Source organism: Nycticebus coucang, chromosome 14 (assembly GCF_027406575.1).
Source record: "Nycticebus coucang isolate mNycCou1 chromosome 14, mNycCou1.pri, whole genome shotgun sequence".
Classification (NCBI taxonomy): Eukaryota; Metazoa; Chordata; class Mammalia; order Primates; family Lorisidae; genus Nycticebus; species Nycticebus coucang.
The window spans coordinates 18393500-18420746 of record NC_069793.1 but is presented as its reverse complement, the minus strand read 5'-3'; the positions used below and the strand labels follow the sequence as shown (position 1 = coordinate 18420746).

The 27247-nt window shown below is 44.2% G+C and overlaps 1 protein-coding gene across 50 annotated transcripts in view; it reads left to right on the top strand.

Moving 5' to 3' along the window:
• The window catches only part of MADD (MAP kinase activating death domain), a 54124-nt gene that overhangs the window by 13771 nt on the left and 13106 nt on the right, over window positions 1–27247 (top strand). For 2 of the 50 annotated variants that reach the window (XM_053560336.1, XM_053560308.1), the window contains exons 9-29: window positions 199–434; window positions 621–777; window positions 2191–2294; window positions 2386–2576; window positions 2962–3086; window positions 3465–3604; window positions 5436–5537; window positions 6848–6907; window positions 7276–7378; window positions 7745–7931; window positions 8029–8179; window positions 8501–8707; window positions 10377–10430; window positions 11399–11499; window positions 14954–15025; window positions 15358–15516; window positions 22352–22460; window positions 22747–22809; window positions 23050–23170; window positions 23276–23381; window positions 25331–25441. In XM_053560336.1, the coding sequence (XP_053416311.1) occupies window positions 199–434; window positions 621–777; window positions 2191–2294; window positions 2386–2576; window positions 2962–3086; window positions 3465–3604; window positions 5436–5537; window positions 6848–6907; window positions 7276–7378; window positions 7745–7931; window positions 8029–8179; window positions 8501–8707; window positions 10377–10430; window positions 11399–11499; window positions 14954–15025; window positions 15358–15516; window positions 22352–22460; window positions 22747–22809; window positions 23050–23170; window positions 23276–23381; window positions 25331–25441 (2659 nt within the window). Of the gene's footprint in view, window positions 1–198; window positions 435–620; window positions 778–2190; window positions 2295–2385; window positions 2577–2961; window positions 3216–3464; window positions 3605–5435; window positions 5538–6847; window positions 6908–7275; window positions 7379–7744; window positions 7932–8028; window positions 8180–8500; window positions 8708–10376; window positions 10431–11398; window positions 11500–14953; window positions 15038–15357; window positions 15517–22351; window positions 22461–22746; window positions 22810–23049; window positions 23171–23275; window positions 23382–25330; window positions 25442–27247 lie in introns of all 50 variants that reach the window. The other 48 variants (XM_053560320.1, XM_053560291.1, XM_053560319.1 and 45 more) reach the window with 35 other exon arrangements.

Genomic DNA, 27247 nt, shown 5'->3' with positions numbered 1-27247 from the left:
GTACAAGCAAAGAGAAGAAACAATAATCATTCTCAGGATAAAGAAGGGGATTGATGATTCTTTAACATACATCTCCACTTCATGTTGGAAGCTTGTTAAGTGATGGCTCTGGGAGTTGTTCTAAGATCTTGGATCATAGGAATCCTTACTTCTGTAGGTATGGGTCTCATATTATCTCACCATCCCCTCCTTCTATAGAGTGGCCATGGTGCGTTTCTTCAACTCTGCCAACGTGCTGCAGGGCTTTCAGATGCATACACGTACCCTGCGTCTCTTCCCTCGGCCTGTGGTAGCTTTTCAAGCTGGCTCCTTTCTGGCCTCACGCCCCCGGCAGACTCCTTTTGCTGAGAAATTGGCCAGGACTCAGGCTGTGGAGTACTTTGGAGAATGGATCCTTAACCCCACCAACTATGCCTTTCAGCGAATTCACAATAGTAAGTCTGCCTGCCCTCTACTGTACGCCACCTTCTGCCTTTCTCCTCCTGATGGCTCTTGCCTTTACTTTTTCCTTTGCTATTCTTTTACCCTTGTTTTGCTTTAGACTTTGTTCCTGCCTTTTATGTGTTGTTTGCTGCCTTTTTTCCTTGTTGCTAACTCTATTCTTTTTCCTCATGGGGTAGATATGTTTGATCCAGCCCTGATTGGTGACAAGCCAAAGTGGTATGCCCATCAGCTGCAGCCCATCCACTATCGAGTCTATGATAGCAATTCCCAGCTGGCTGAGGCACTGAGTGTGCCACCTGAGCGGGACTCTGACTCCGAACCTACTGATGACAGGTGAGCAGTCCTTGTGGCAGCACAGCGCTTTTTAAGGTAAAGAGGCTCTCAACTAGCCCTTCAGCATCCAGGATGCAAAATCTCATAGGATTTACATACTAGTCTTTGAGTCCTTGGATTATATTTTGGTTGATTCTCTTATTTATTTATTTATTTATTTTTGGAGACATAGTCTCATTTTATTACCCTTGGTAGACAGCCTCCCAAGTAGCTGGGACTACAGGCACCCGCCACAACAACCAGCTATTTTTATTTTTATTATTTATTTATTTATGTATTTGAGACAGAGCTTCAAGCTATTGTCCTGGTAGAGTGCTATGGCATCACAGCTCACAGCAACCTCCAACTCCTGGACTTAAGCAATTCTCTTGCCTCAGCTTCCTGAGTAGCTGGGCCTACAGGCGCCCAGCTATTTTTTGCTTGTAGTTGTCATTGTTTGGCAGGCCCAGGCCGGATTCGAACCTGCCAGCTCTGGTGTATGTGGCTGGCACTTTAGCTGCTTGAGCTACAGGCTCCACCACCCAGCTATTTTTAGAGACTAGGTCTCACTCTGGTTCAGCCTGGTCTCGAACCTATGAGCTCAGGCAGTCCTCCTGCCTTTGCCTCCCAGAGTGCTAGGATTATAGGCGTGAGCCACTATGCCCAGCCTTGTTGATTGTTTTTTTCTTTTATTTATTTATTTTTTTTATTTTTTTTTGTAGAGACAGAGTCTCACTTTATGGCCCTCGGTAGAGTGCCGTGGCCTCACACAGCTCACAGCAACCTCCAACTCCTGGGCTTAAGCGATTCTCTTGCCTCAGCCTCCCAAGTAGCTGGGATTACAGGCGCCCGCCACAACGCCCAGCTATTTTTTGGTTGCAGTTTGGCCGGGGCCGGGTTTGAACCCGCCACCCTCGGTATATGGGGCCGGCGCCTTAGCGACTGAGCCACAGGCGCCGCCCGGTTGATTGTTTTTCTACCCTTCTTTATTTTATCTTGTTTCCTGGCCTTGAGTTAAGAGTGTCTCCCTTTTTTTGTTTCATTTTTATTCTTTCAGGTTAATTTGAGGGCACAAAGAATTAGGTTACTATGTTTGCATTTGTTAGGTAGAGTCCCTCTTGTAATTGTATCCTACTCCCAAGAGATGTGCTGTACACCCTAACATTGTGCCTGTTAAGTGGGAGAATTCCTATCCCCCATCCTCCTCCATTCTCCTCTCTCTCTTGTCTCTCCCCCGCCATGAATTGATTTGCATTTTTCTCTCATGTGGGTGTATATTAGATCGTCTACTGGCTTCATATTAGCATTGAATACATTGGATTCTTGCTCTTCCATTCTTGTAAAGAGTGCCTCCCTTTTATTCTAAGTAGTGCTGATTGCAGATTCTTTTCCCTGGCCCTTTCTGTTTTGTTTTTTATGCTCTTCACTTTGCAGTGGCAGTGATAGTATGGACTACGATGACTCAAGCTCTTCTTACTCCTCCCTTGGTGACTTTGTCAGTGAAATGATGAAATGTGACATCAATGGTGATACTCCCAGTAAGTGTGCTTGGGGAGATTGGCTAGTTTGGGCAGGGGTTGGGGTTCAGTGATTGGGTGGTCTGTACTTGCCTCCTTTGGATTTTGGCAGATGTGGACCCTCTGACACATGCAGCACTGGGGGATGCCAGTGAAGTGGAGATTGATGAGCTGCAGAACCAGAAAGAAGCAGAGGAGCCTGGTCCAGACAGCGAGAACTCTCAGGAAAACCTCCCACTGCGCTCCAGTTCCAGCACCACCGCCAGCAGTAGCCCCAGCACCGTCATCCATGGAGCCAACTCTGTACGTGAGGACTGAGAGAGGTGGATGAATAAGAACCGTTGCTCGGGATGTGGGCCTTGATTGTAGTAGGAAAGCCATGATGTAGCTATTAATTTGCTTCTCTCCTCACAATTTTCCCATCTTCTTCTCCATAGGCCCCAGAGCTTAGAGTCTATGAGATATAGTTTTGACCTCAGAAGGAGGTTGTTGGGTTATGTTCAGGGTGCAACTAAGATCCTCCTTGCATAGTTTGTGGGGACAGAGAACAGGAGTGCTATATAGATCTCGTCCCATACATTCCTTAGGATAGGAATCTGTCAGGCCTGGCCCAGCCCTGTCAGATTGAGAATATGGAAAGGCATCACTGGGCACCAGATGACTGCTTTTTATTTAATGTGGCCTTTAGGAACCTTCTGACTCTACAGAGATGGATGATAAGGCAGCAGTAGGCATCTCCAAGCCCCTCTCTTCTGTGCCTCCCAACATTGGAAAATTGAACGTGGACAGGCGTCAGACAGAAATTGGAGAGGGGTCAGTGCACCGGCAAACCTATGACAATCCATACTTCGAGCCCCAATATGGCTTTCCCCCTGAGGAAGATGATGATGAGCAGGGGGAAAGTTATACTCCCCGATTCAGCCAACATGTCAATGGCAATCGGTGAGAGCCTGGGAATCCCTTCTAGATGGGTGACTGAAGAATCTCACTACAGTGGACCCTGGGTGAGGGTTAATCAGAATGTCTGAGAAATCGTGAGTGCTCTCGTGGTCCTGCCATCCCCAGAGGGTGGTGCTTAGATCTAGGGCAGGGATTATGGGAAGGGAGCAATACTGCAGTGTAGCATAAGGCCTACACTCCAAAGATTTGGCACCCCTGCCTGGGGCTCATAGGTGCCACTATGCATTCAAGGGCTCAAAAGATGCTGCGGCCCAACAGCTTGAAACTGGCAAGTGATTCAGATGCAGATTCAGACTCTCGGGCAAGTTCTCCCAACTCCACCATCTCCAACACCAGCACCGAGGGCTTCGGAGGCATCATGTCTTTTGCCAGTAAGTGTCTTAATGCTCTTTCTTTTTTTTTTTTTTTGTGGTTTTTGGCCGGGGCTGGGTTTGAACCCGCCACCTCTGGCATATGGGACCAGCGCCCTACTCCTTGAGCCACAGGCGCCGCCCGTCTTAATGCTCTTTCATTCCTCTCTTCCATTTTCTCTGCAGTAGGGCCTGACTATGGCAAATAATGCTTGTAAATTCAGTTGTGGGGCTGGGTTAGCATTATCAAGCTGTAATTCAGATCAATTGGGTGATACTGGATAAGGTATTTTCAAGGACAGATTAGTCATTGTCACTCTACCTGGAGGTTTCAGTATGTTTCAGGGAAGATAGCCTAGTGGTCAATTGAAAAATAGAGATTAAGGCTTGGCACCTGTAGCTCAAGCGGCGAAGGCACCAGCTAAATACACCAGAGCTGTGGTAGCTTTGAATCCAGCCCGGGCCTGGCAAACAACAGTGACAACTACAACCAAAAAAAAAAAAAAACAGGCATTGTGGTGGGCACCTGTAGTCCCAGCTACTTGGTAGGCTGAGGCAAGAGAATCACTTAAGCCTCCTAGGAGTTGGAGGTTGCTGTGAGCTGTGATGCCACAGCACTCTACCCAGGGTGACAGCTTGAGGCTCTGTCTCAAAAAACAAAAAAGAAAGAAAAAGAAAAATAGGGATTAAATTCAGAATCTCTTAGGAAATATTCTGCTCAAATTTGATTTGATATCTGATATCTTCTTTGCCTGGTAAAGGACTTTTATTTTATTTATTTATTTATTTTTTTTGAGACAGAGTCTCACTATTGCCCTAGGTAGAGTGCCATGGCATTGCAGCTCACAGCAACCTCAAACTCTTGGACTTAAGTGATTCTCTTGCCTCAGTCTCCCAAGTAACTGAGACTAAAGGTGCCCGCCACAACACCTGGCTATTTTTGTTGTTGTTGCCGTTGTTGTTTAGCAGGCCCTGGCTGGGTTCAAACCCACCAGTCCCGGTGCATGTAGCCATCACCCTAACCACTGAGCTATGGGTGCTGAGCCCTGGGTGAAGAACTTTCTTTCATGAACATGCTTTGAAAGCTGTACAAAATGGGTTTTTATGCTTAGAGAGTATTTCTAGCAGTAAGGAGGGGGTATTAGTTAAAGGCTGAAGACAGACTAGGGCTAGAAACAACAAAGGGAATGACAATGATTGTGAGTTTCTTTCAGAAGCCAGGGAGGGACAGCATCAATTTCAGACCAGAAGCATATTAACTACTAGCTTTCATGCTGCCATTGCAGTAGATGGGAGACTTGGATATCATCATGGAAGGTAGTCAGAGAAAGTCGTTATTGGGTTTTGAATAATCCTAGCAATGCCTTTCTTGTTTGCCCTAAGTTAGACTTGATCCTTTCTTTCTTTTTTTTAGAGACAGAGTCTCATGTTGTCGCCCTTGGTAGAGTGCTGTGACATCACAGCTCACAGCAACCTCCGGCTCTTGGGCTTAGGCAATTCTCTTGCTTCAACCTCCCGAGTAGCTGGGACTACAGGTGCCTGCCACAATACGCGGCTATGTTTTTGTTGCACTTTGGCTGGGGGCAGGTTCAAACCCCCCACCCTCAGTATATGGGGCTGGCGCCCTACTCATTGAGCCACAGGCGCCACCCTAGATTTGATCCTTTCTGTGATAGGTCAGAGATTGTCTGATCTCCCAGCTTTGGATTATGTTTGAGCATAATTTATGCTCTATTTAAGAAAGGAAGAAAAGAGAAAAGGAGGGACGCGAAGATGATGGTATAATCATTGGAGTATATATAACACTTTTGTGTTTATTCTATTCTTTGTTCTTGCACTCTCTCCTTGATAGGCAGCTTGTATCGGAACCACAGTACAAGCTTCAGTCTTTCAAACCTTACATTGCCCACCAAAGGTGCCCGAGAGAAGACCACACCCTTCCCCAGTCTGAAAGGTAACTGCAACCCTCCTTTTGCCAAAGCAGGTTTTTCCGAGATGTTTTGGGGCTAGGGGTGCTTATCAGGAGCCCTATGTATGATGAGTCATGTGATCTGGCTGTTGCCCTCATATTGCTTCTCATGGCTTTCACTGCACATCATGGGCTTTTGATGGTTGTCAGATGGAAACTGTCTTTGTAGCTAGAGAAGGCCCTGTTGTATCATTTAGTATAATAACAACTGTGGAATTACTGCTTCTGGGGGTGGAGATCTTGTCAGAGGGACGTGATTAAATAGACATCATCACCTGCCCCTAGTCATCTGCTGGGTTCCCGCTGCATGAATTTAGGATGAACTCAATCCCAGGGAGCTGGCCCACTAGAGGATGGTTGTGGAGAGCCTCGTGGTGTCAATAGAGTCCAGCCTCTTACCTTACTGTAGCTTCATATCAACTTAGGGCCTATGAGTATGCCAGATAGTTTTGGTTTGCTTCTAGGGGCAGTTAAGACCTTATTTGAATTTTATCTGTAATCTCTGAGAGTTGGAGAGAATCTTCTGAATTTAATTTGCCTTTTGTTTGTTTTCTCTAGATATTTGTGCTTACATATTTAATTATGTAGGATGTATAGTGAGAAGCAACTCTGTGTATACTTTAACTGACCTCTCACTCCTAATGATTAAAAATGTCAGGAGTCTAAGGAATGTTCTTTGGTGAGGATGGGACCCTGAGATAGATAGGCAAGACACAGAGCTGGCAGTAGAGGGAACTGACAGGTGCTGCTACAGTGAGCTCACATATGGTTGGGTGGATAGGGATGACAGGGTGTTGGTGTCACTGGCTTTGATTTGATATATTTGAAGAGCAGAGTGATCGAGACTTTCATTGCATGCTGTGCTTCCTCATTTGCTGCACTTATCCTCCTACCTACTTCCCATCCTCATATTCCAAGTCCGCCCCTCACAATAGCATCTGCAAGATGCTTTCCTGTGCATACCTACAGGCGCTCTGGATGCCTGTGCCAGATGTTTCATGAAAACCTGTGGTCCTTCTTTCATGCATGTGTCTGTTTAGTACCTGAAGGCTCACTGTGTCATTTATCCTGCCCCTGGCTTTGAGAGGCCACCATCTTAAAGATGGTCTTTCTTACAGCCTTGGTCTTGTCTCCTGGTCACTTGGCTTCCAGCTCTGAGGTGCCCAAGAACCAAGGTTATGTGCACTATACAAGCTTTGGGAGAATGCTAAGATTATCTGACTTACTGCTCCACTGAGGGGTATAGGGGATATGGTATTGCGGTGCACCTACTAATTGTGTATTTTGTGTCCCAGTATTTGGGCTAAATACTCTAATGGAGATTGTTACTGAAGCCGGCCCTGGGAGTGGTGAAGGTGGGTCTTGCCCGTGAGCTATGCATGATCGTTTTTTTTTTTTCTAGCATCTTCCATGCCTGCCTGAGGGCCATCTTTCTCATGGAGTAAGCAGTGTCACATGAGTGACCTTCCTTGCTCCACCCGCCCCCACCTCCAATGACGCACATGCTTGCCCATGGTGCGTGCTGCTGGTGCATGTGGAGTGTCCTGAGTCTCCATCCCCACCTGCTCACATGCCATGGCTGGTTTTTACCTATGTGTGATGCCCTGGGGCCACCCTAACCCAGCCCTTCTGGGCAATGGATGTGGAACATGGCTACTCACGGCTAATGCTAGCTCCTGATCTGTAATTGTGATGTCTCTCATTCTTACCTTCCCTGCTATAGGAAACAGGAGGGCTTTAGTGGATCAGAAGTCATCTGTCATTAAACACAGCCCAACAGTGAAAAGAGAACCTCCATCACCCCAGGGTCGATCCAGCAATTCTAGGTAATAAATGGAAGAGCTGATTTAAAAGTTCTCAAGTAGTGAGTCCTGTAAAAAAACTTCAGGAATACTCAAGAGTGGGAGAAAAGCTCTTAGTAGGGTAAATGAAATCAGTTTCTTGCCAGCACTTAACTATTCTGACTCAATCCAGAGGCAGTAGTTAGAGCTTACAATGTTGAGGAGGGTGAAACAGCAGTGGTGGGTATTTGGGTAAACCAGATTATCTAGAGCACTAGGGGATGTGCTGGATTTGGACATTCAGAAACTCGGCCTTATGTTTTGCCCCTGGAGGCAAACATTTAGTCTGGTGAGTTGGGGGGGATACTCTGCAAAGGAGCTGATGACCAGAGGAGTCTGTGGACCCCATAGTGAGAACCAGCAGTTTCTGAAGGAGGTGGTACACAGCGTGCTGGATGGCCAGGGGGTTGGCTGGCTTAACATGAAGAAGGTACGCCGGCTGCTGGAGAGCGAGCAGCTGCGAGCCTTTGTCCTGAGCAAGCTGAACCGCACTGTGCAGTCAGAGGATGACGCCCGGCAGGACATGATCCCAGATGTGGTCAGTGTTTGGGGTAGGGAGTCGGAATAAATGGGGGGAAGGGATGTAGACACCAAAGGTAATTTTGCCAACTCTAGTCCCTGGGTTGTTGTTGCAGGAGATCAGTCGGAAGGTGTACAAGGGAATGTTAGATCTCCTCAAGTGCACAGTCCTCAGTCTGGAGCAGTCCTATGCCCATGCGGGTCTGGGCGGCATGGCTAGCATCTTTGGGCTTCTGGAGATCGCCCACACCCACTACTATAGCAAAGGTAGGGATCTTGTCAGCTGGGCATCATGCCATCTATAACTGTCCCACTTGTCTCCAAAAGAGAGAAAATGTACTTGTCTCTATGACAAGTTTCCCCTCTTGTCAGTGCCAAAGCTGCTTCCCCTCAGGCTTTGGGATTTTATTTTCCTAGTGCATGTTTATATGTGGTGGATATTTTTCTGTTATGAAAAATGTCAGCTCTTTTCCTGCACTTCCATTCCATATCCTCCTGTGTCCTGGCTTTCCCCCCTTTATCTCTGTGCCTTGATTCCTACTCACTACCTATTTTAATCTCTTTCTGTATTGAATTTTTTTTTCTCAGAACCAGACAAGCGAAAGAGAAGTCCAACAGAAAGTATAAATACCCCAGTTAGCAAGGATCCTGGCCTGGCTGGGCGGGGGGACCCAAAGGCTATGGCACAGCTGAGAGTTCCTCAGCTGGGACCTTGGGCATCAAGTGCGGCAGGAAAGGGTCCTAAGGAACCGGACACCAGAAGTTTAAAGGAAGAGAACTTTGTAGCATCTATTGGTATGTATCACTGTGTTTTGTGGTAGAGGGGTTCTGACTTCTTAAATATCCCTCTCTACTCTCAATTCATCCAGAATCCCGCCTTTCTCTTCCCCATGCTTTGCTTTCTAGAGAAGGAGATAGGTCTGTGTTCATTTCTAATGGCATTTCTTTGTTCTACTCTATTCCTTAAGCTTCATCTCCAGCCACCCCCTCCTACGTCTTTGAGGAATGGTAGTTTTGTTTAGAGGGCCCCATGAAGCTTAGTGCAGGGAGTCTGAGCAGTACTCCTGGTCCCTCTTTTTATTAACTTCTGTGTTTCTTCATATAGTCAAGAGGCCATGTGAGTTCCTGGAAGCTATCAGGAAGTTTACAGAGGCTGTACAATTATGATTATCTGGCTGTAAAATTATGATCATCTGGGTCTCCAAAGTCAGTTTCCTCCCATCTAGGCGTTACACTACATTGGAATTTATTCTAAGGCATGTCTAGGAACCTCATTTGCTGGGTTCTGGACCTTAGAGTTTCTGAGTATAGTTCTGTATAGGTTTCTGAGTCAGCTCTTGTTTGAACAACTCCTCATTAGACTTGATTAGTCTTGTTTACATTTGGTTTCTCTGTTTACACTCTCTGGTGTCATCTGTTTGGCTTACTTCCTACTATGGGCCTTGAGTTGTCTAGGTTATATCTTTCTTTTGCTGGTTCTTAGTCCTTGGGCACTGTGTTTCCAGCTGATGCCTTTTGCCATGACCATTAGCAGTTGCTCTGTGTTTCCATCAGTGGAACCAAGGAACCAGTTGCCTTTTTAGGGGTGCTACACTTCCCTAGCCAGCATAATACAGTTCTAGAGGCAGTCAGCTCTGGCTTTTCCCTGCCTGATACAATATTCTAGAAAAAAATACTGACCTACCAATTTGGAGGTCTGGAGTCTTGGGGTCTATTTCCTCAGCTGGGAAATGAGATCATACTGAAGTTCCTTCCAGAAAAATAATAGCTATGACGAGTATTCTGTCTGCTTCCTCCTGCTAAGGTTCTAGTCTTGACCATTTTATGTTCTGTCACATTTACTAGATGCGTTTTACCAGATGACTGGCTAAGTACAGGTCTCTTGGTAGGTAGAAACTGCTTCTGAGGGTGCACTGGTTTCTTGGGTAGCAGTAAGGAGGGATGCTGGCTGACTGCATGAGTGGCCTCTGTCCAATCTACTGAATCAAACTGGTTGGTTCTCCTGCTTCTGAAACCATGTGACTGCTTGAAGTGATGAATATCTCATCTGAAATCTATAAAAATTGCCATTCTCCAACTCATTTGGCAGAGGCATGATGTGGTAGAAGTTTAAACTTCCCCTAAGTCACATGATCTTGAGTAAGGGTAACGATCCTCTTTATTTAGGATCAGTTTCCTCATGGAAAAATGAAGGAGCTTCATTAAGGGTCCTTTCAACCCTGACACCGTGCAGGGTTTTTACTGCCACATTGGGGTTAGAATTAGAAATTTGAATTCTGTAGTTCATGAGTTTGGGGAAGGCACTGGATCTCTTGGTTCCCCACCCCCTCCCTATGAAGATATCTCTTGATTGGTAAGCCTGTGCCTGAAACCAAGTCAACTTGGGTGGGTGGGTTTCCATTTCGTCTGTCTGACCAGCCTCTGACTCTCTCTTTCTCTCCTGCTTGCATTGCATCTGGGGTAGAATTGTGGAACAAGCACCAGGAAGTGAAAAAGCAAAAAGCTTTGGAAAAACAGAGTAAGGAACAAATGCCCCTTCCTGTTCCCAAGTCTCCCATACCTGCCAACTCCCCAGGCCCACTTGGGGCGGGCTCCCTTTGTCAGCCCCATCCCAAATTTGTTCTTGGAGGATATTTGGAATGAAAGCAGGTAGGTGGTATGTGACTCGTAGGTGTGGTTTGTAGGCTGCTTCTTTCCTCCTCCCCTCATAGAAATCAGACTATAATCAAGGTGTCTACTGAATGAAACCCCTTAGAACTTGGTTCTATATTGCTTCAGAGCTGGTGGGGAGAAGTTTGCCTATTTTAGTTCCCCTCATTGGCTGATATCTCCCTCACCTGTTAGAAGGCCTATGGGTGAAGTTGGCAGAGATGGTTGCTGTCCCTCCATGTTGAGTCTGTAGCTGCCCAACTCTCTCTGGTGGCTTGCCTAGGCACGCTTTCTTGCTTTCTGTCATTCTGTCCTTCTGCCATACCATTTTTGGGTGGGCGGGGAAAAATCCGGGGTGGTTTTTATCTTAAAAGTCCAATTTATATGGTGGGGGTAGCAGTACCCACTGAAACAGCTGTTGTTTCTTTTACCTCCTGGGATCTAACCTTTTCTAGCTCCTTTAGACACGTTTGTTTGGGAAGTACTGAGTGTCCGGGGATGCTTAAATGGTCTTGGGCACCAGTGAAGGTTTGATTCTGAGTGCTGTAAAATGTGGTTTAGACAGTTGTTTGCGGAGCTTTTCTGTTTTAAGATGATTTGGTCAGAATTTTCTCAGTTTGAGAAGATTGCTGCAGAACCCTTGAGACCAGGTCCAATTTGTCCTACTTGGTTCTTAAGGCATCTTCTAGCAGTGGGTCCTGAGTGGCAGTCAGTCCCTGGAAAGGTGACTGGGACAGGTTGAACAAGTCTGGGATCAGGCTATACTGCTGTCCCACTCCCTTTACCACCTGCCCCTTGCCTTTGTGTACTGAGTAACAGAAGTCTTCCCCTACTCAGGGCCTGAAGTAGTTAAACCTGTATTTGACCTTGGTGAAACAGAGGAGAAAAAGTCCCAGATCAGCGCAGACAGCGGTATGAGCCTGACATCTAGTTCTCAGGTTTGTGATAACCTTTTTGAAAATTGCCGAGATTAAATTTGCTATCTCAGAATACTTCTTTAAATTAAAAAAACCAAAATGAAACAATAACCTCGAAACAACACAAATGTCCAATAATAGGGTTGTGATTAAATAAATATAATAGATCCATGTCATGCAATATTAGTATCCATTAAAGATTATGTTTTTGGCTGGGCGTCCATAGCACAATGGTTACAGCACCAGCCATATACACTGAGGCTGGCGGGTTCAGACCCAGCCCTGGCCAGCTAAACAGCAATGACAACTACAACCAAAAAAAAAAAAAAAAAAAAAAAAAGAGAAAATTGGTCTAGAAGGGACTTTTCTTAAACTGATAGAGGCTATCTACAGCAAACCCACAGCCAATATCATATTGAATGGAGTTAAATTGGAATCATTTCCACTCAGATCAGGAACCAGACAAGGCTGCCCATTGTCTCCATTGCTTTTCAACATTGTAATGGAAGTTTTAGCCACCGCAATTAGGGAAGAAAAGGCGATCAAGGGTATCCATATAGGGTCAGAAGAGATCAAACTCTCGCTCTTCGCAGATGATATGATTGTGTATCTGGAAAACACTAGGGACTCTACTACAAAACTCCTAGAAGTGATCAAGGAATACAGCAGCGTCTCAGGTTACAAAATCAACATTCATAAATCGGTAGCCTTTATATACACCAACGACAGTCAAACTGAAAAAGCAGTTAAGGACTCTATCCCATTCACAGTAGTGCCAAAGAAGATGAAATATTTGGGAATTTACCTAACAAAAGACGTGAAAGATCTCTATAAAGAGAACTATGAAACTCTAAGAAAAGAAATAGCTGAAAATGTTAACAAATGGAAAAACATACCATGCTCATGGCTAGGAAGAATCAACATTATCAAAATGTCCATACTACCCAAAGCAATATATAATTTCAACGCACTCCCTATTAAAGCTCCACTGTCATATTTTAAAGATCTTGAAAAAACATTACTTCGTTTTATATGGAATCAGAAAAAACCTCGAATAGCCAAGACATTACTCAGAAATAAAAACAAAACAGGAGGAATCACACTACCAGACCTCAGACTTTACTACAAATCGATAGTGATCAAAACAGCATGGTATTGGCACAAAAACAGAGAAGTAGATATCTGGAATAGAATAGAGAACCAAGAGATGAATCCAGCTACTTACCGCTATTTGATTTTTGACAAGCCAATTAAAAACATTCAGTGGGGAAAAGATTCCCTATTTAACAAATGGTGCTGGGTGAACTGGCTGGCAACCTGCAGAAGACTGAAATTGGACCCACACTTTTCACCATTAACTAAGATAGACTCTCATTGGATTAAAGATTTAAACTTAAGACATGAAACTATAAAAATACTAGAGGAGAATGCAGGGAAAACCCTTGAAGAAATTGGTCTGGGTGAGTATTTCATGAGGAGAACCCCCCGGGCAATTGAAGCAGCTTCAAAAATGCACTACTGGGACTTGATCAAACTAAAAAGCTTCTGCACAGCTAAGAACACAGTAAGCAGAGCAAGCAGACAGCCCTCAGAATGGGAGAAGATATTTGCAGGGTATAACTCTGACAAAGGTTTAATAACCAGAATCCACAGAGAACTCAAACGCATCAGCAAGAAAAAAACAAGGGATCCCATCGCAGGCTGGGCAAGGGATTTGAAGAGAAACTTCTCTGAAGAAGACAGGCGCACGGCCTTCAGACATATGAAAAAATGCTCATCATCTTTAATCATCAGAGAAATGCAAATCAAAACTACTTTGAGATATCATCTAACTCCAATGAGACTAGCCTATATCACAAAATCTCAAGACCAGAGATGTTGGCGTGGATGCGGAGAAAAGGGGACACTTCTGCACTGCTGGTGGGAATGCAAATTAATACATTCCTTTTGGAAAGATATATGGAGAACACTCAGAGATCTAAAAATAGATCTGCCATTCAATCCTGTAATTCCTCTGCTGGGCATATACCCAGAAGACCAAAAATCACAACATAACAAAGATATTTGTACAAGAATGTTTATTGCAGCCCAATTCATAATTGCTAAGTCATGGAAAAAGCCGAAGTGCCCATCGATCCACGAATGGATTAATAAATTGTGGTATATGTATACCATGGAATACTATGCAGCCTTAAAGAAAGATGGAGACTTTACCTCTTTCATGTTTACATGGATGGAGCTGGAACATATTCTTCTTAGTAAAGTATCCCAAGAATGGAAGAAAAAATACCCAATGTACACAGCCCTACTATGAAACTAATTTGGGACTCTCACATGAAAGCTATAACCCAGCTACAACTTAACAACAGGGGGAAGTGGGAAAGGGGGGGGTGGGTAGAGGGAGGGGAATCGGTGGGATCACACCTGTGGTGCATATTACAGGGGTATTTGCGAAGCTTGGTAAATGTAGAATGTAAATGTTTTGGCACAGTAACTGAGATAACGCCGGAAAGGCTATGTTAACCACTGTGATAAAAATGTGTCAAATGGTTTATGAAGTGAGTGTATGATGCCCCATAATCATATCATTGTATACAGTTATGATTTAATAAAAAAATTAAAAAAAAAAACAAAAAAAAAAAGAGAGAATAGCTTAAGCCCAAGAGTTTGAGGTTGCCGTGAGCTGACACCACGGCACTCGGGCACTCTATTGGGGGCGACATAGTGATACCCTGTCTCAAAAAAATAAAAATAAAAAATAGAAAAATAAAGATTGTGTTTTCAAAAATTTAGTGACTTGGGAAAATGTTTACAAAGCTATACACAGTATGATTCCGATTTTATTTTTATTTTTTTATTTTATTTATTTTTTTGAGCCAGAGTCTCACTATGTCGCCCTCAATAGAGTTCCGTGGTGTCATGGCTCACAGCAAACTCTAACTCTTGGGCTTAAGCAATTCTCTCGCCTCAGCCTCCCACGTAGCTGGGACTACAGGCACCCGCCACAGCGCCTGGCTATTTTTTTGTTGTTATTGTTGTCGCAGTTGTCGTTGTTTTTGTTGGCCCGGGCTGGATTCGAACCCACAGCCTCTGTGTATGTGGCTGGCGCCCTACCCACTGGGATATGGGAGATGCCCTCCAATTTTATTTTTAAAATAGACAAGATTTAAAGGATATACACTAAAAACAGTGGTTAATGTGGGTGGTAGATTTACATCTTATGTTTATTTCCTCATTCTTTCATGTATTTTCTACACTGAGCATGTATTTCTTTAATATGTACTATTTCTTTTTTATTATAGTATAAGTCATACATATTTTATATTCTGGAAAAAATAAGTTGCTCGTGATCTCTCTAGGGATGATAACAGAAGGGTGGGGATGGACAGAAAGAAGAAGGTACAGTATTTCTGAGGGAAACTGAGAGCAGTTGGACACTTCCCCTAAGGTGTCTATGTTCTGTGTCTTGTTTCAGAGGACTGATCAAGACTCTGTCATCGGTGTGAGTCCAGCTGTTATGATCCGCAGCTCAAGTCAGGATTCTGAAGTTAGCACCGTGGTAGGGGAACACCACACTGGCATCTTGGTGGGTTGGGTATGGACTTTCCTTTTGGAAAAGGGATCTGCTTTCCTTTGGAGGCTGTTTGTAGTCTCAGGTCAGCATGGTTCTCCCAGTGGAAATATTTGCCTGTCATAGGGGAACATACATGAGATTTCACCCAGGGCTTCTCCTCATCTTATAAAGAAGGTACTTCCAGAGACTATCTGACACACCTTTGAAATTTGATACTTTTTTATGGTCACCAAAAGCTCTAACAGCTTGGCATTTCTGGAACCCATCTCTGGGGAATATCTCTTACTACTTTTTTTCCTTTCCAGGTGAGTAATAGTTCTGGAGAGACCCTTGGAGCAGACAGTGACCTCAGCAGCAATGCAGGTGATGGACCAGGTGGCGAGGGCAGTGCCCACTTGGCAGGCTCTCGGGGCACTTTGTCTGATAGTGAAATTGAGACCAACTCTGCCACAAGCACCATCTTTGTAAGCTTTATTTACTAACAAAAGAAGACAATTAATTTAGTGGGGGAGAAAAGTAGATTAGAAATGAATGTAAAATTAAGAGATAATAAGTGGGGTTAGGTGCCCATAGCTCAGTGGTTAGGGCGCTGGCCATATGCACTGGGGCTGGTGGGTTCGAACCCGGCCAGGGCCTGCTAAAAATAAAAAATAGCCGGCCATTGTGGTGGGCACCTGTAGTCCCAGCTACTAGGGAGGCTGAGGCAAGAGAATCACTTCAGCCCATGAGATTGAGGTTGCTGTGAGCTTTGACGCCATGGCACTCTACCAAGGGTGACATACTAAGACTCTGTCTCAAAAAAAAGAGAGATAGAGCGGCACCCATGGCTCAAGAAATAGGGTGCCGGGGTGGTGGGTTCAAGCCCAGCCTTAGCCAAAACTGCAAAAAAAAAAAAAAAAGGAGATAACTGGGAAGAGTTAAATAAGGAATTGATAATCCTTGAGGAAAATGTTTCTTAAGGCCTTTGTCACAGAGTCTTTTGACTCCATGATCTGCTTTTAGAACTCTTTCTTGAATCATTGATGAGTTAGGCTCCCTGCCCAGTGAGAGAAGAGCTTAGGATCCTATGATGTAATAACCCCCAGGTTTAAAACAGACAAAGCAATACCTTTGTGGCAATGTCAGGACAATTACAGCTCTCATTTAGTGCCAATCTACCTATTTCTGTGGACTAGTCCAGTGTTATTCTGGTCACTGCTCTATTTATATAGTATCTTAAAATAGTATGTTATTTTTGTATATTCCTAATGGTTATTTGAAGTTTTCATTCATTAATAAATGTCTGTGAAGTGATTTACTGAGTACCAGATTCTGTACTAAAAAAATAAGGATGAGGCTCGGCGCCTGGCTCAAGCGGCTAAGGTGCCAGCCATATACACCTGAGCTGGCAGGTTCAAATCCAGCCCTGGCCCGCCAAACAACGACGGCTGCAACCAAAAAATAGCCGGGCATTGTGGCGGGCGCCTGTAGTCCCAGCTACTTGGGAAGCGGAGGCAGGAGAATCGCTTGAGCCCAAGAGTTGGAGGTTGCTGTGAGCTGTGATGCCACAGCACTCTACCCAGGGCGACAGCTTGAGGCTCTGTCTCAAAAAAAAAAAAAAAAAAAAAAAAAAAAGAAATAGGGATGAATAAGGCAAGATTCCCAGTCTTAGTCATGGGTCCTCAAACTGCGGTCCGTGGGCCACATGAGGCAATGTGATTGTATTTGTTCTCGTTTTTTTTTTTTTTTGTTTGTTTGTTTTTTTTTTACTTCAAAATAACATATGTGCAGTGTGCATAGGAATTTGTTCATAGTTTTTGTTTTTTTAAACTATAATCTGGCCTTCCAACGGTCTGACGGACAGTGAATTGGCCCCCTGTTTAAAAAGTTTGAGGACGCCTGCTTAAGATGTTTGCAGTTCATTATATTGTTCTGTGAATGGTCTCTTTTAATAGATGAAGCGGGCTGCGCCCATGGCTCAGTGGGTAGGGCGCCAGGCCCATATACCAAGGGTTGGCGGGTTCAAACTCAGCCCCGGCCAAATCGCAACAAAAAAATAGCCGAGTGTTGTGGCGGGCACCTGTAGTCCCAGCTGCTCAGGAGGCTGAGGCAGGAGAATCACCTGAGCACTAGAGTTGGAGGTTGCTGTGAGCTGTGTAAGACCACAGTACTCTACCGAGGGCCATAGGGTAAGATTCTATCTCTTAAAAAAAAAAAATAGGCCAGGGGAATGAAGTCTTAGGGAAAAGACTTCCCTAGATTAATTACACAATAAGCTCATGATCCACTGGAATGAGATGAATTCTTTTTAGTCCTTGCTTTAGACACACTGTGTTTCAGTATATACATATATGTATGTGCCTCTTAAAACACTCTGATTCACTTCCCACTTTATTAGAGATGAGAATGAATGTTCTTCACAGGAGCTTATAGGTCCTTCTCTTTGGTCTATGGAAAGAATGAAAGATAAAATTTAAAAAAAAAGTCAATTATTGGGCAGCGCCTGTGGCTCAGTGAGTAGGGCGCTGGCCCCATATACTGCGGGTGGCAGGTTCAAACTCAAAAAAAAAAATAATGTTCAAACTGCAACAAAAAAAATAGCCAGGCATTGTGCAGGCACCTGTGGTCCCAGCTACTCGGGAGGCTGAGGCAAGAGAATCACCTAAGCCCAGGAGTTGGAGTTGCTGTGAGCTGTGACGCCATGGCACTCTACTGAGGGTGACAAAGTGAGACTCTGTCTCTAAAAAAAAAAAAATCAATTCTTTAACACTAGTGATCATTCCTACCCCCAGGGCTTTCTGTACATGTGTTTCTTTTTTTTGAGACAGTCTCACTATGTTGCCCTCGGTAGAGTGCCGTGGTGTCATAGCTCACAGCAACCTCAAACTCTTGGGCGTAAGCTATTCTCTTGCCTCAGCCTGCCAAGAAGCTGGGACTACAGGTGCCCATCACAATGCCCGGCTTTTTTTTTTTTTTGGTTGCAGTTGTCATTGTTTAGCAAGCCCGGGCCAGTATGAACCCACCAGCTTCAGTGTATGTGGCCAGCGCCCTACCCACTGAGCTACGGGCACCACCCTAAACATGCGTTTCTAATAGAGCTAGTGATCTCTCGGAGTAAAAATTGGGATTAGGATTGAGAGTTAGGAGAGCTATTCAAGTTAATGGGCCTTAATTGCTGAGTCTAGTCAGGTTGTTTTATGTATTTTTTTCTTTGTGCCAATAATTTATTGGGACTTATATGGGTAGACATAAGATCTCAAGCCTTTAGTAATGAAAGAGTTGACTCAAAGTAAATATTTTAAAAATAATGTCAAACACTAATGAAGAAGTGACATTTACATATAGCTTATAAGAGTCATTTGAGATTAATAGTTTTTATTTCCCTCACAAAATGAATAGCTCATATACTAAAGAGGACTCCTCTCCTTAAGCAGGAGGAAATAAAGACAAATGGGATTATAGCAAACCAAAAACTTAAGTAAGGCTCATGACACAGTCTTAATATTAATATTTTTAATGAGGAAAATACCAAGATTAAGACATATAAAAGTATCTGAGGAGTATTACACATTATTGCATTTGTCCTAGAACCTGAGAAGAATTTGGGGAAAAAGAATAGCTGATAAATTTAAGAAAAAATTTAAATGGAAAAGATTACACATAAGAGCAGTAGTCTGTTCCCTTAAGAAAACCAATAAACCTAGCCAGGCACAATGACTCACACCTATGATCCTAGCATCCTGGGAGGCCGAGGCTGGACTATCCCTTGGGCTCAGGAGTTCGAGACCAGCATAAGCAAGAGTGAGACCCTGTCTCTACTAAAAATAAAAAAATTAGCTGAGTGTTGTGGCATACAATTAGTCCCAGCTACTGGGGAAGCTGAGGCAGGAGGATCATTTGAGCCCAGGAGTTTGACGTTGCTGTGAGCTATGATGCCACCAGCTCTGAGCAACAGGCTGATACCATAAATAAGCAAAAAAGTCCTCGAATAATCAGCATGCAGCCCATGGGCCACAAGTTGGACACCCCTGACTGAGGTATCTATTCAGCTCCTTTGCTCATTTTTTAAAGTCAATTATTTGTTTATTTGCTGTTGAGTTCTTTGAGTTCCTTGTATAGTCTAGATATTAGTCCCTTGTCAGATGAATAGTTTGCAAATATTTTCTCCCATTTTTCAGGGTGTCTTTTTGCTCTGTTGATTATTTCCGTTCATACTGGAGATTTTTAGTTGGATGTAATCCCATTTGTCTATTTTTGCTTTTGTTGCCCGTGCTTTTGACATATTTTTACCAGACCAATATCCCAAAGTGTTTCTTCTGTTTTCATGTAGTAGTTTCATAGTTTTAAATCTTTAATCTATTTTGAAAATTCTGCAGAAAAAAAATACTTGATATGATTTTGCTTTTCCAAATTTTCTTAAGACTTGTTTTATGACCAAGCATGTTCCACGTGCTGACAAAAAGAACATGTATTCTGCAGCTTTTGGATAAAATGTTCTATAAATGTCAATTTTGTTAAAAAAAGAGTTTGTCTCTCCCTTTATTATTTATTTTTTATTTTTTAGAGACAGTCTCACTTTGTCTCCCTCAGTAGAGTGCGGTGGCATCATACCTCACAGCAACCTCAAACTCTTAGGCTTAAGCGATTCTCTTGCCTCATCTTCCTGAGTAGCTGGGATTACAGGCACCCGCCACAATGCCTAGCTATTTTTTGAGGTGGGGTCTCACTCTTGGCTCAGGCTGGTCTCAAACTCATGAACTCAAGCTATCCAACCACCTCGGCCTCCCAGAGTGCTAGGATTATAGGCATGAGTGACTGCACCTGGCCCTATTGTTTTTGTTTTTGTTTTTTGAGACAGAGTCTCACTTTTTGTCCTCAGTAGAGTGCGGTAGTATCATAGCTCACAGCAACCTCAAACTACTGGGCTCACGTGATTCTCTTGCCTCAGCCTCCCAAGTAGCTGGAACTACAGGCGCCTGCCACAATGTCTGGCTATTTTTAGAGATGAGGTCTCACTCTGGCTCACATTGGTCTCAAATCTGTGAGCTGAGGGAATCCGCTTGCTTTGGCCTCTTGGAGTGCTAGGATTATAGGCATGAGCCACCACATCTGGCCCCCTATTTTGTTTTTTAGAGATAGAGTCTACTCTGTCATGGAGGCTGGGGTACAGGGTTATTGTCATAGCTCATGGTAGCCTTGAGCTCCTGGGCTCAAGAGAAGGATTTTCCTGCCTCAGCCTCCTGAGTAACTGGGACTACAAGCATACACCATCATATCTGGATATATATATATATTTTTTTTTTTTTTTCGCAGTTTTTGGCCAGGGCCGGGTTTGAACCCGCCACGTCCAGTATATGGGGCCGGCACCCTACTCCTTTGAGCCACAGGCACTGCCCTCAACTACTCTTGAGACATGTGTTAGACATGTCTGCCTCTGTTGGAAGTCCTTGTGGCAGCTTCAGCTTCAAGGGCTTGATTTTTATCAAATGTTTGACCAGTTTCAGTTTTGCATTCACTGAAGGGATATTCTTTTTTTTTTTTTTTTTTTGTAGAGACAGAGTCTCACTTTATGGCCCCGGTAGAGTGCCGTGGCCTCACACAGCTCACAGCAACCTCCAACTCCTGGGCTTAAGCGATTCTCTTGCCTCAGCCTCCCCAGTAGCTGGGACTACAGGCGCCTGCCACAACGCCCGGCTATTTTTTGGTTGCAGTTTGGCCGGGGCTGGGTTTGAACCCGCCACCCTGGGTATGTGGGGCCGGCGCCTTACCGACTGAGCCACAGGCGCCGCCCGACTGAAGGGATATTCTTACGAACTTGAGGGATATGTGCTTTTTTTTTTTTTTTTTGTGCTTTTTGGCCAGGGCTGGGTTTGAACCCACCACCTCTGGCATATGGGACCGGCGCCCTACTCCTTGAGCCACAGGTGCCACCCTGGGATATGTGCTTTTTATAATCCAGACATCTTTATTGTATCTTTTTCCCAGTATTTTTGTACTTTTTATTCTAGTAACAATATACAGTTTATGGGGGTTCTGTGGATCCCCACCATACTTTTCATGATCTTTAGGTGAAGTCTGAAACACTTTATTTGGAATTCTTGACTTGGTAAATTTGTGATGAATTCAGTCTGTACAAACAAGAGACTTCACACCTTTTGTCACAGTCTATAGTCTGCCTAATGGCCTCTGAACTACTGTAAACAAAATCCCTGCCATAAGTGTGGTGACTATTCCTTTTAGAGGCACTGGCTTAAAGTCCATTACTTTCAGCCACTCAGTCTCCACTCACCAGCACCCGCCAAATGCTCCCCAGCTATTTTTAGAGAGAGGGTCTCACTCTTGCTCAGGCTGGTCTCAAACTCCTGAGCTCAGGCAGTCCACCCACCTTGGCCTCCCAAGTGCTGGGATTACAGGTGTGAGCCACTGACAGTATTTTTTTAATAAATAGAAAGTATAGGTGGGGCATAGCTCCTAGCATTCTGAAAGGCCAAGGTGGGAGGATCCCTTGAGGTCAGGAGTTTGAGACCAGCCTAAGCAAGAATAAGATCTTGTCTCTACTGAAAATAGAAAAATTAGCTGAGCATCATGGTAGTTGCAGCTAATTGGGAGGCTGAGCCAGGAGAATAGCTTGAGTCCAGGAGTTTGAGGTTGCTGTGAGTTAGGCTGATGCTACAGCATTCTAGCCTGGGCAGCAGAGTGAGACTCTGTCTCAAAAAAAAAAAAAAAAAGAGAGAGAGAGAAAGAAAAAAGGAGGGAGGGAGAAAGGAAGGAAGGAAATAAGTCTAATGTTATAGAAGTAGCAAATAAATTTGGCAATATTTCCCGGGGGCAGAGATTATAGAAAGGAGGAAATTAACACTTATCAATTAAGCAGCCAGGTAGTGGGTACTGTTAAGTACTTTGTATGTGTTTTCAAATTTAATCATTGTCCTATGAGGTGGGTATTATAAACTTATTTTTGCAGAAGAGGAAAATGAGGCTTACAGAAGCTATGTTTTATGCAAGGTCATACAGCTAATTAGAGGGAGGGATCTGAACCTTTCAAACCCTGTGTTTCTTCTGTGTCATGCTACTGCACAGAAATTTAGCTTAATTGATTTTTGTTTCTTAAAGAGAAAATGGGAGGCAGGAACAGAAAGCAGGAGTATCAGATTGGCTTGGTCAAATCCTAGGCCAAACAGACTAGCAGAAGCAAAATTTCTGGTGATTATGTTATGAATGGATGGTGACTGCTTTCTAAGTGTCTTCTTGAGATGTTTGGTTTACTTTGCTTTCTTTGTTGATACCTCTGGCAGCTGACCTACCACCTCTTCTCTCTAGGGTAAATCCCACAGCTTGAAACCAAGTGTAAAGGAGAAGCTGGTGGGCAGCCCAATTCGCTCTTCCGAAGATGTGAGCCAAAGAGTCTATCTCTACGAGGGACTCTTAGGTGAGAAGCAGACTGAGAAGCCCCTGGAACTGTATAGGAAGCCTGTGTTCAGCCAGAATAGAGGGTAGCACCAAACAAGCTACTTGGTTTTTTGCAGATCTCAATGCTGACACCAGATAGCATTTTTATATCTGTAACAAGTGACTTTCTGGAGTCTTGCTGGGATTGGAGCAAACAGTGGGTAAAAACTAGATGAAATTGGATTTTGGTATTAATCAATAGCCTCTGTCTTTCTGTCTTCTTTTCTTTCTTGCTACCATGATCCTTCCTGCTCACAAAATGGCAGGAAGGGACAAAGGATCGATGTGGGACCAGTTAGAGGATGCTGCTATGGAGACCTTTTCTATAAGTAACCACATTTCTTTGTGTGCTGCATTCAGATGTTCTTCTTGGGAGGGACTAGACCTTACTTGGAGGCATCTGGGGCTGGTGGCAGGAATATTAGATTTGGGGTAGAGAAGTTTGTGTTTTATTTGCCCTGGAATATGCAATAACTCCCTTTTATCTGGAGTGTACTCTTCATTTTCGTTTGGCAGCCAATTCTTTAAATGTTAAATAATCTTCTTAAAAAAACCTTGATTCTACACAGGCAAAGAGCGTTCTACTTTGTGGGACCAAATGCAGTTCTGGGAAGATGCATTCTTAGATGCCGTGATGTTGGAGAGAGAAGGGATGGGTATGGACCAGGGTCCCCAGGAAATGATTGACAGGTATGGGGCTTTGGAAACTCTTGAGAATATGCAAATTTAACCTCCTGCCAGTTAGTTCTATGGTCTCCCACCTGAGGGCTCACTTGTACCTGGTTTTTTACTTAGATATCTATCTCTGGGAGAACATGATCGGAAGCGCCTAGAAGATGATGAAGATCGCTTGCTGGCCACACTTTTGCACAACCTCATCTCGTACATGCTGCTGATGAAGGTAATGTCAGTTTTGTTCTCTAGCTACTTACTGCTGATTCTCAAAGGGCAATACTTGTTCCTATTGCCTAAATTCTGGTACAACTGGGAAACTGTCAAAACATCTTACTCTAGGGCTCTCTTGCTGACTGAAATTCTGAGGCCTCTCTGCTAGCTTACACATGATCTATTTATCTCAAGCTGCCAGGCTATTTTGCTAAGGAATGTTATAAAGTATAAAGGTAACTAATTATTCCGTACTGTCTGTTTATTTTGAATTTTATATAGGCTGAGTAGTTTGGGGATGTCAGTAGAACTCCCCACCGAAGACAATGAGTTAAAAGTATTTACAGTAGTAGGTTCTAAAACTTTAGGATGCTCAGAATTCATTTTTTAGCACAGAATCTCTATAGCTATAAAAAGAGCTACCCATTAATAAAGTAATGGTAGGTTGTAGCTTGATTTGGTTGTACTTTGTTTTAATGAGTGTGGAAAAAGTGCTCTCAAAGGGAAACATAAGTTTGGGGTCATGGGTAGAAGGAAGCAGATTTTTTTTTTAGACAGAGTTTTTTTTTTAAGACAGATCATCAAGTTATCATCCTGCGTAGAGTGCTGTGGCATCATAGCTCACAACAACCTGTAACTCCTGGGCTTAAGCGATTCTCTTGCCTCAGCCTCCCCAGTAGCTGGGACTACAGGCGCCTGCCACAATGCCCAGTTATTTTGGTTGTAGTTGTCATTGTTTGGCAGGCCCAGGCTGGATTCAAACCTGCCAGCTCTGGTGTATGTGACTGGTGCCCTAGCCGCTTGAGCTACACGCGCCACCCTTTAGACAGAGACTTAACTCTGTTACCATGGGTAGAATGCCATGGCTTCATTGTAGCGTGTAGCAACCTCAAACTCCTGGGTTTAAGAGATACTCTTGTAGTGGCACCTGTGGCTCAGTGAGTAGGGCGCCGGCCCCATATACCGAGGGTAGTGGGTTCAAACCTGGCCCCGGCTGAACTATAACAACAACAACAAAATACCCAGGTGTTGTGGTGGGCGCCTGTAGTCCCAGCTACATGGGAGGGTGAGGCAAGAGAATCACCTAAGCCCAGGAGTTGGAGGTTGCTGTAATCAGTGTGATGCCACGGCACTCTACCGAGAACAATAAAGTGAGACTCTGTCTATGCAAAAAAAAAAAAAAGAGAGAGAGATCCTCTTGCCTCAGTTTTTCTATTTTTAGTAAAGATGGGGTCTCCTTCTTGCTCAGGATGGTCTTGAACTCCTAAGCTTAAGCAGTCTGCTCATCTCAGCCTCCCAGGGTCCTAGGATTATAGGTGGGAGCAGGTGTTTTGAGGAGGAGTCCTTAGATTTTCCTCCTCCCATTCTCCCCAGCCTCTGTAAATGTGAAGAGATCAGTTGATCAAAGGAAAGAATACCCTACAGCCCCTCTTGATTTGCTTCATTTTATATTGTGAGGTTCACTCTACTCTGTTGAATTCTAGGGTACCAGTTGACTCTGGTTGGGTACAGTGGCAATACTGAGACTCAGTTGTAGTCAAGACCTTCTCTGAAGGTTAAGAATCATCACCTGGCTGGGAAAGGATGATGATCCTCAACCTCCAGAAGGTGTCATGGCTGTAGTTGAATCCCAGTGTTGCCACTGTATAGGTCTTTGCTTCCCAAGTATATTCTTAGGAACCCTAGGGTTTTTAGAGATCCTTTGGAAGCAAATGTTATGGTCTTGGTTGAGGATAAGGAGGAACCAGAACTATAGTAGGAGATAGAGGCAGAGCCAGGGCCTTTCTTCCCAGCAAGTAGGCAGAATACACAGTTGAAAGTTTTCTCTCATATTCAGTGATGTGGTCTTTTAGAACTCCATTTCTTTCAGATAGTGGGAAACCTACTTTGTACATTTTCTCTTCTGTCTACTTCCATCAAGAGAAGAACAGATATCTTATTAAAATTATTGTTTTGGCTTTTCAGGTAAATAAGAATGACATCCGTAAGAAGGTGAGGCGGCTAATGGGAAAGTCCCATATTGGGCTTGTTTACAGCCAGCAAATCAATGAGGTGCTTGATCAGCTGGTGAACCTGGTAAGCATATCTGGGCCCTCCTTTAGCTTCCTCTTCTACTACACTTGTCAGCCTCCTTGGCCTGGGCCTTCTGGCCAAATGCAGAGGCTTTTCCACAGGTCATGTCTTGGCTTCTGTCACTGTGCAGTGCAGTTAATCCCTACTTTTGTGAAAATGGGGCAGTAATTTTTGATTCTAGATAAGGCTTCAGCCTTTCTATGTTGGGATTCTCTATACCAAAACCACCTTACATGCAACAGTTTTGATGTGTGTAGTCTGGACTTCTGAGAATCTGCAAGGTGAAAACTATTTTCATTACAATATTCAAACGTTACTTGCCTTTATCACTGTGTTGACATTTGCACTGATGGTGCAAAAGCAGAGGTGGGTATAACTGCTGGAGCCACAAATGAAGGCAGTGACCCCCAAACGGTGCTAGCAGCCATTGTATTGTTACTCCTCACCTTTGTGCAGTTTTTTTTCTTTTTTTTTTTTTTTTTGTAGAGACAGAGTCTCACTGTACTGCCCTCGGGTAGAGTACCGTGGCGTCACACGGCTCACAGCAACCTCTAACTCTTGGGCTTACACGATTCTCTTGCCTCAGCCTCCCGAGCAGCTGGGACTACAGGCGCCCGCCACAACGCCCGGCTATTTTTTTTGTTGTTGTTGCAGTTTGGCCAGGGCTGGGTTTGAACCCGCCACCCTCGGCATATGGGGCCGGTGCCCTACTCACTGAGCCACAGGCGCCGCCCGCAGTTTTTTTTCTTAAGACAGGGTCTCACTTTGTCACCTTCAGTAAAGTGCCAAAGTGCCGCGGCGTCATAGCTCTCAGCAACCTCAAACTTTTGGGCTCAAGCAATCTTCTTGCTTCAGCGTCCCAAGTATCTGGGACTACAGGCAACCACCACAATGCCCAGCTATTTTTAGAGATAGGGTCTCCACTCTTGCTCAGGCTAGTCTCAAACTTCTGAGCTCAAGCAATTCACCCGCCTTAGCCTCCCAGAGTGCTAGGATTATAGGCGTGAGCCACTGAGCTGGTCTATCTTTATGCAGGTTTTTTTTTTTTTTTTTTTTGTAGAGACAGAGTCTCACTTTATGGCCTTCGGTAGAGTGCCATGGCATCACACAGCTCACAGCAACCTCCAACTCCTGGGCTTAAGCGATTCTCTTGCCTCAGCCTCCCGAGTAGCTGGGACTACAGGCGCCCGCCACAACGCCCGGCTATTTTTTTTTTGCAGTTTGGCCGGGGCTGGGTTTGAACCCGCCACCCTCGGTATATGGGGCCGGCGCCTCACCGACTGAGCCACAGGCGCCGCCTTTATGCAGGTTTTTTAAAAAGCCAGGCCAGGGATAGTGGCTCATGCCTGTAATCTCTGAACTTTGAGAGGATTGCTTGGGCAAAAAATTTAAAAATTAACCATGCAGAGTGCCTTGTGCCTGTAGTTCCACCTACTCAGGAAGCTGAATTGGGAAGATTGCTTGAGCCCAGAAGTTTGAGTCTGCAGTGAGCTATGATCATGGCTACTGCATTCCAACCTGGAAAACAGAGTGGGATCCTGGTGGTGCCTGTGGCTCAAAGGAGTAGGGTGCCAGCCCCATATACCAAAGGTATATGGCCCCAGCCAAAAACTGCAAAAAATAAAATAAAATAAAACCAAAAATCTCCCAGTATTATTTAGGCATATTCTTGAAGCAGTGAAAACCATTAGTTTTATTAAATTTCAGACATTGGTTATAAATCTTTTTAATATTCTATGTGACAAAATGGGAAGTATACATAACCATTTCTCCTGCAAACCCAAGTATGATGGTTGTTTTGAGGAAGAA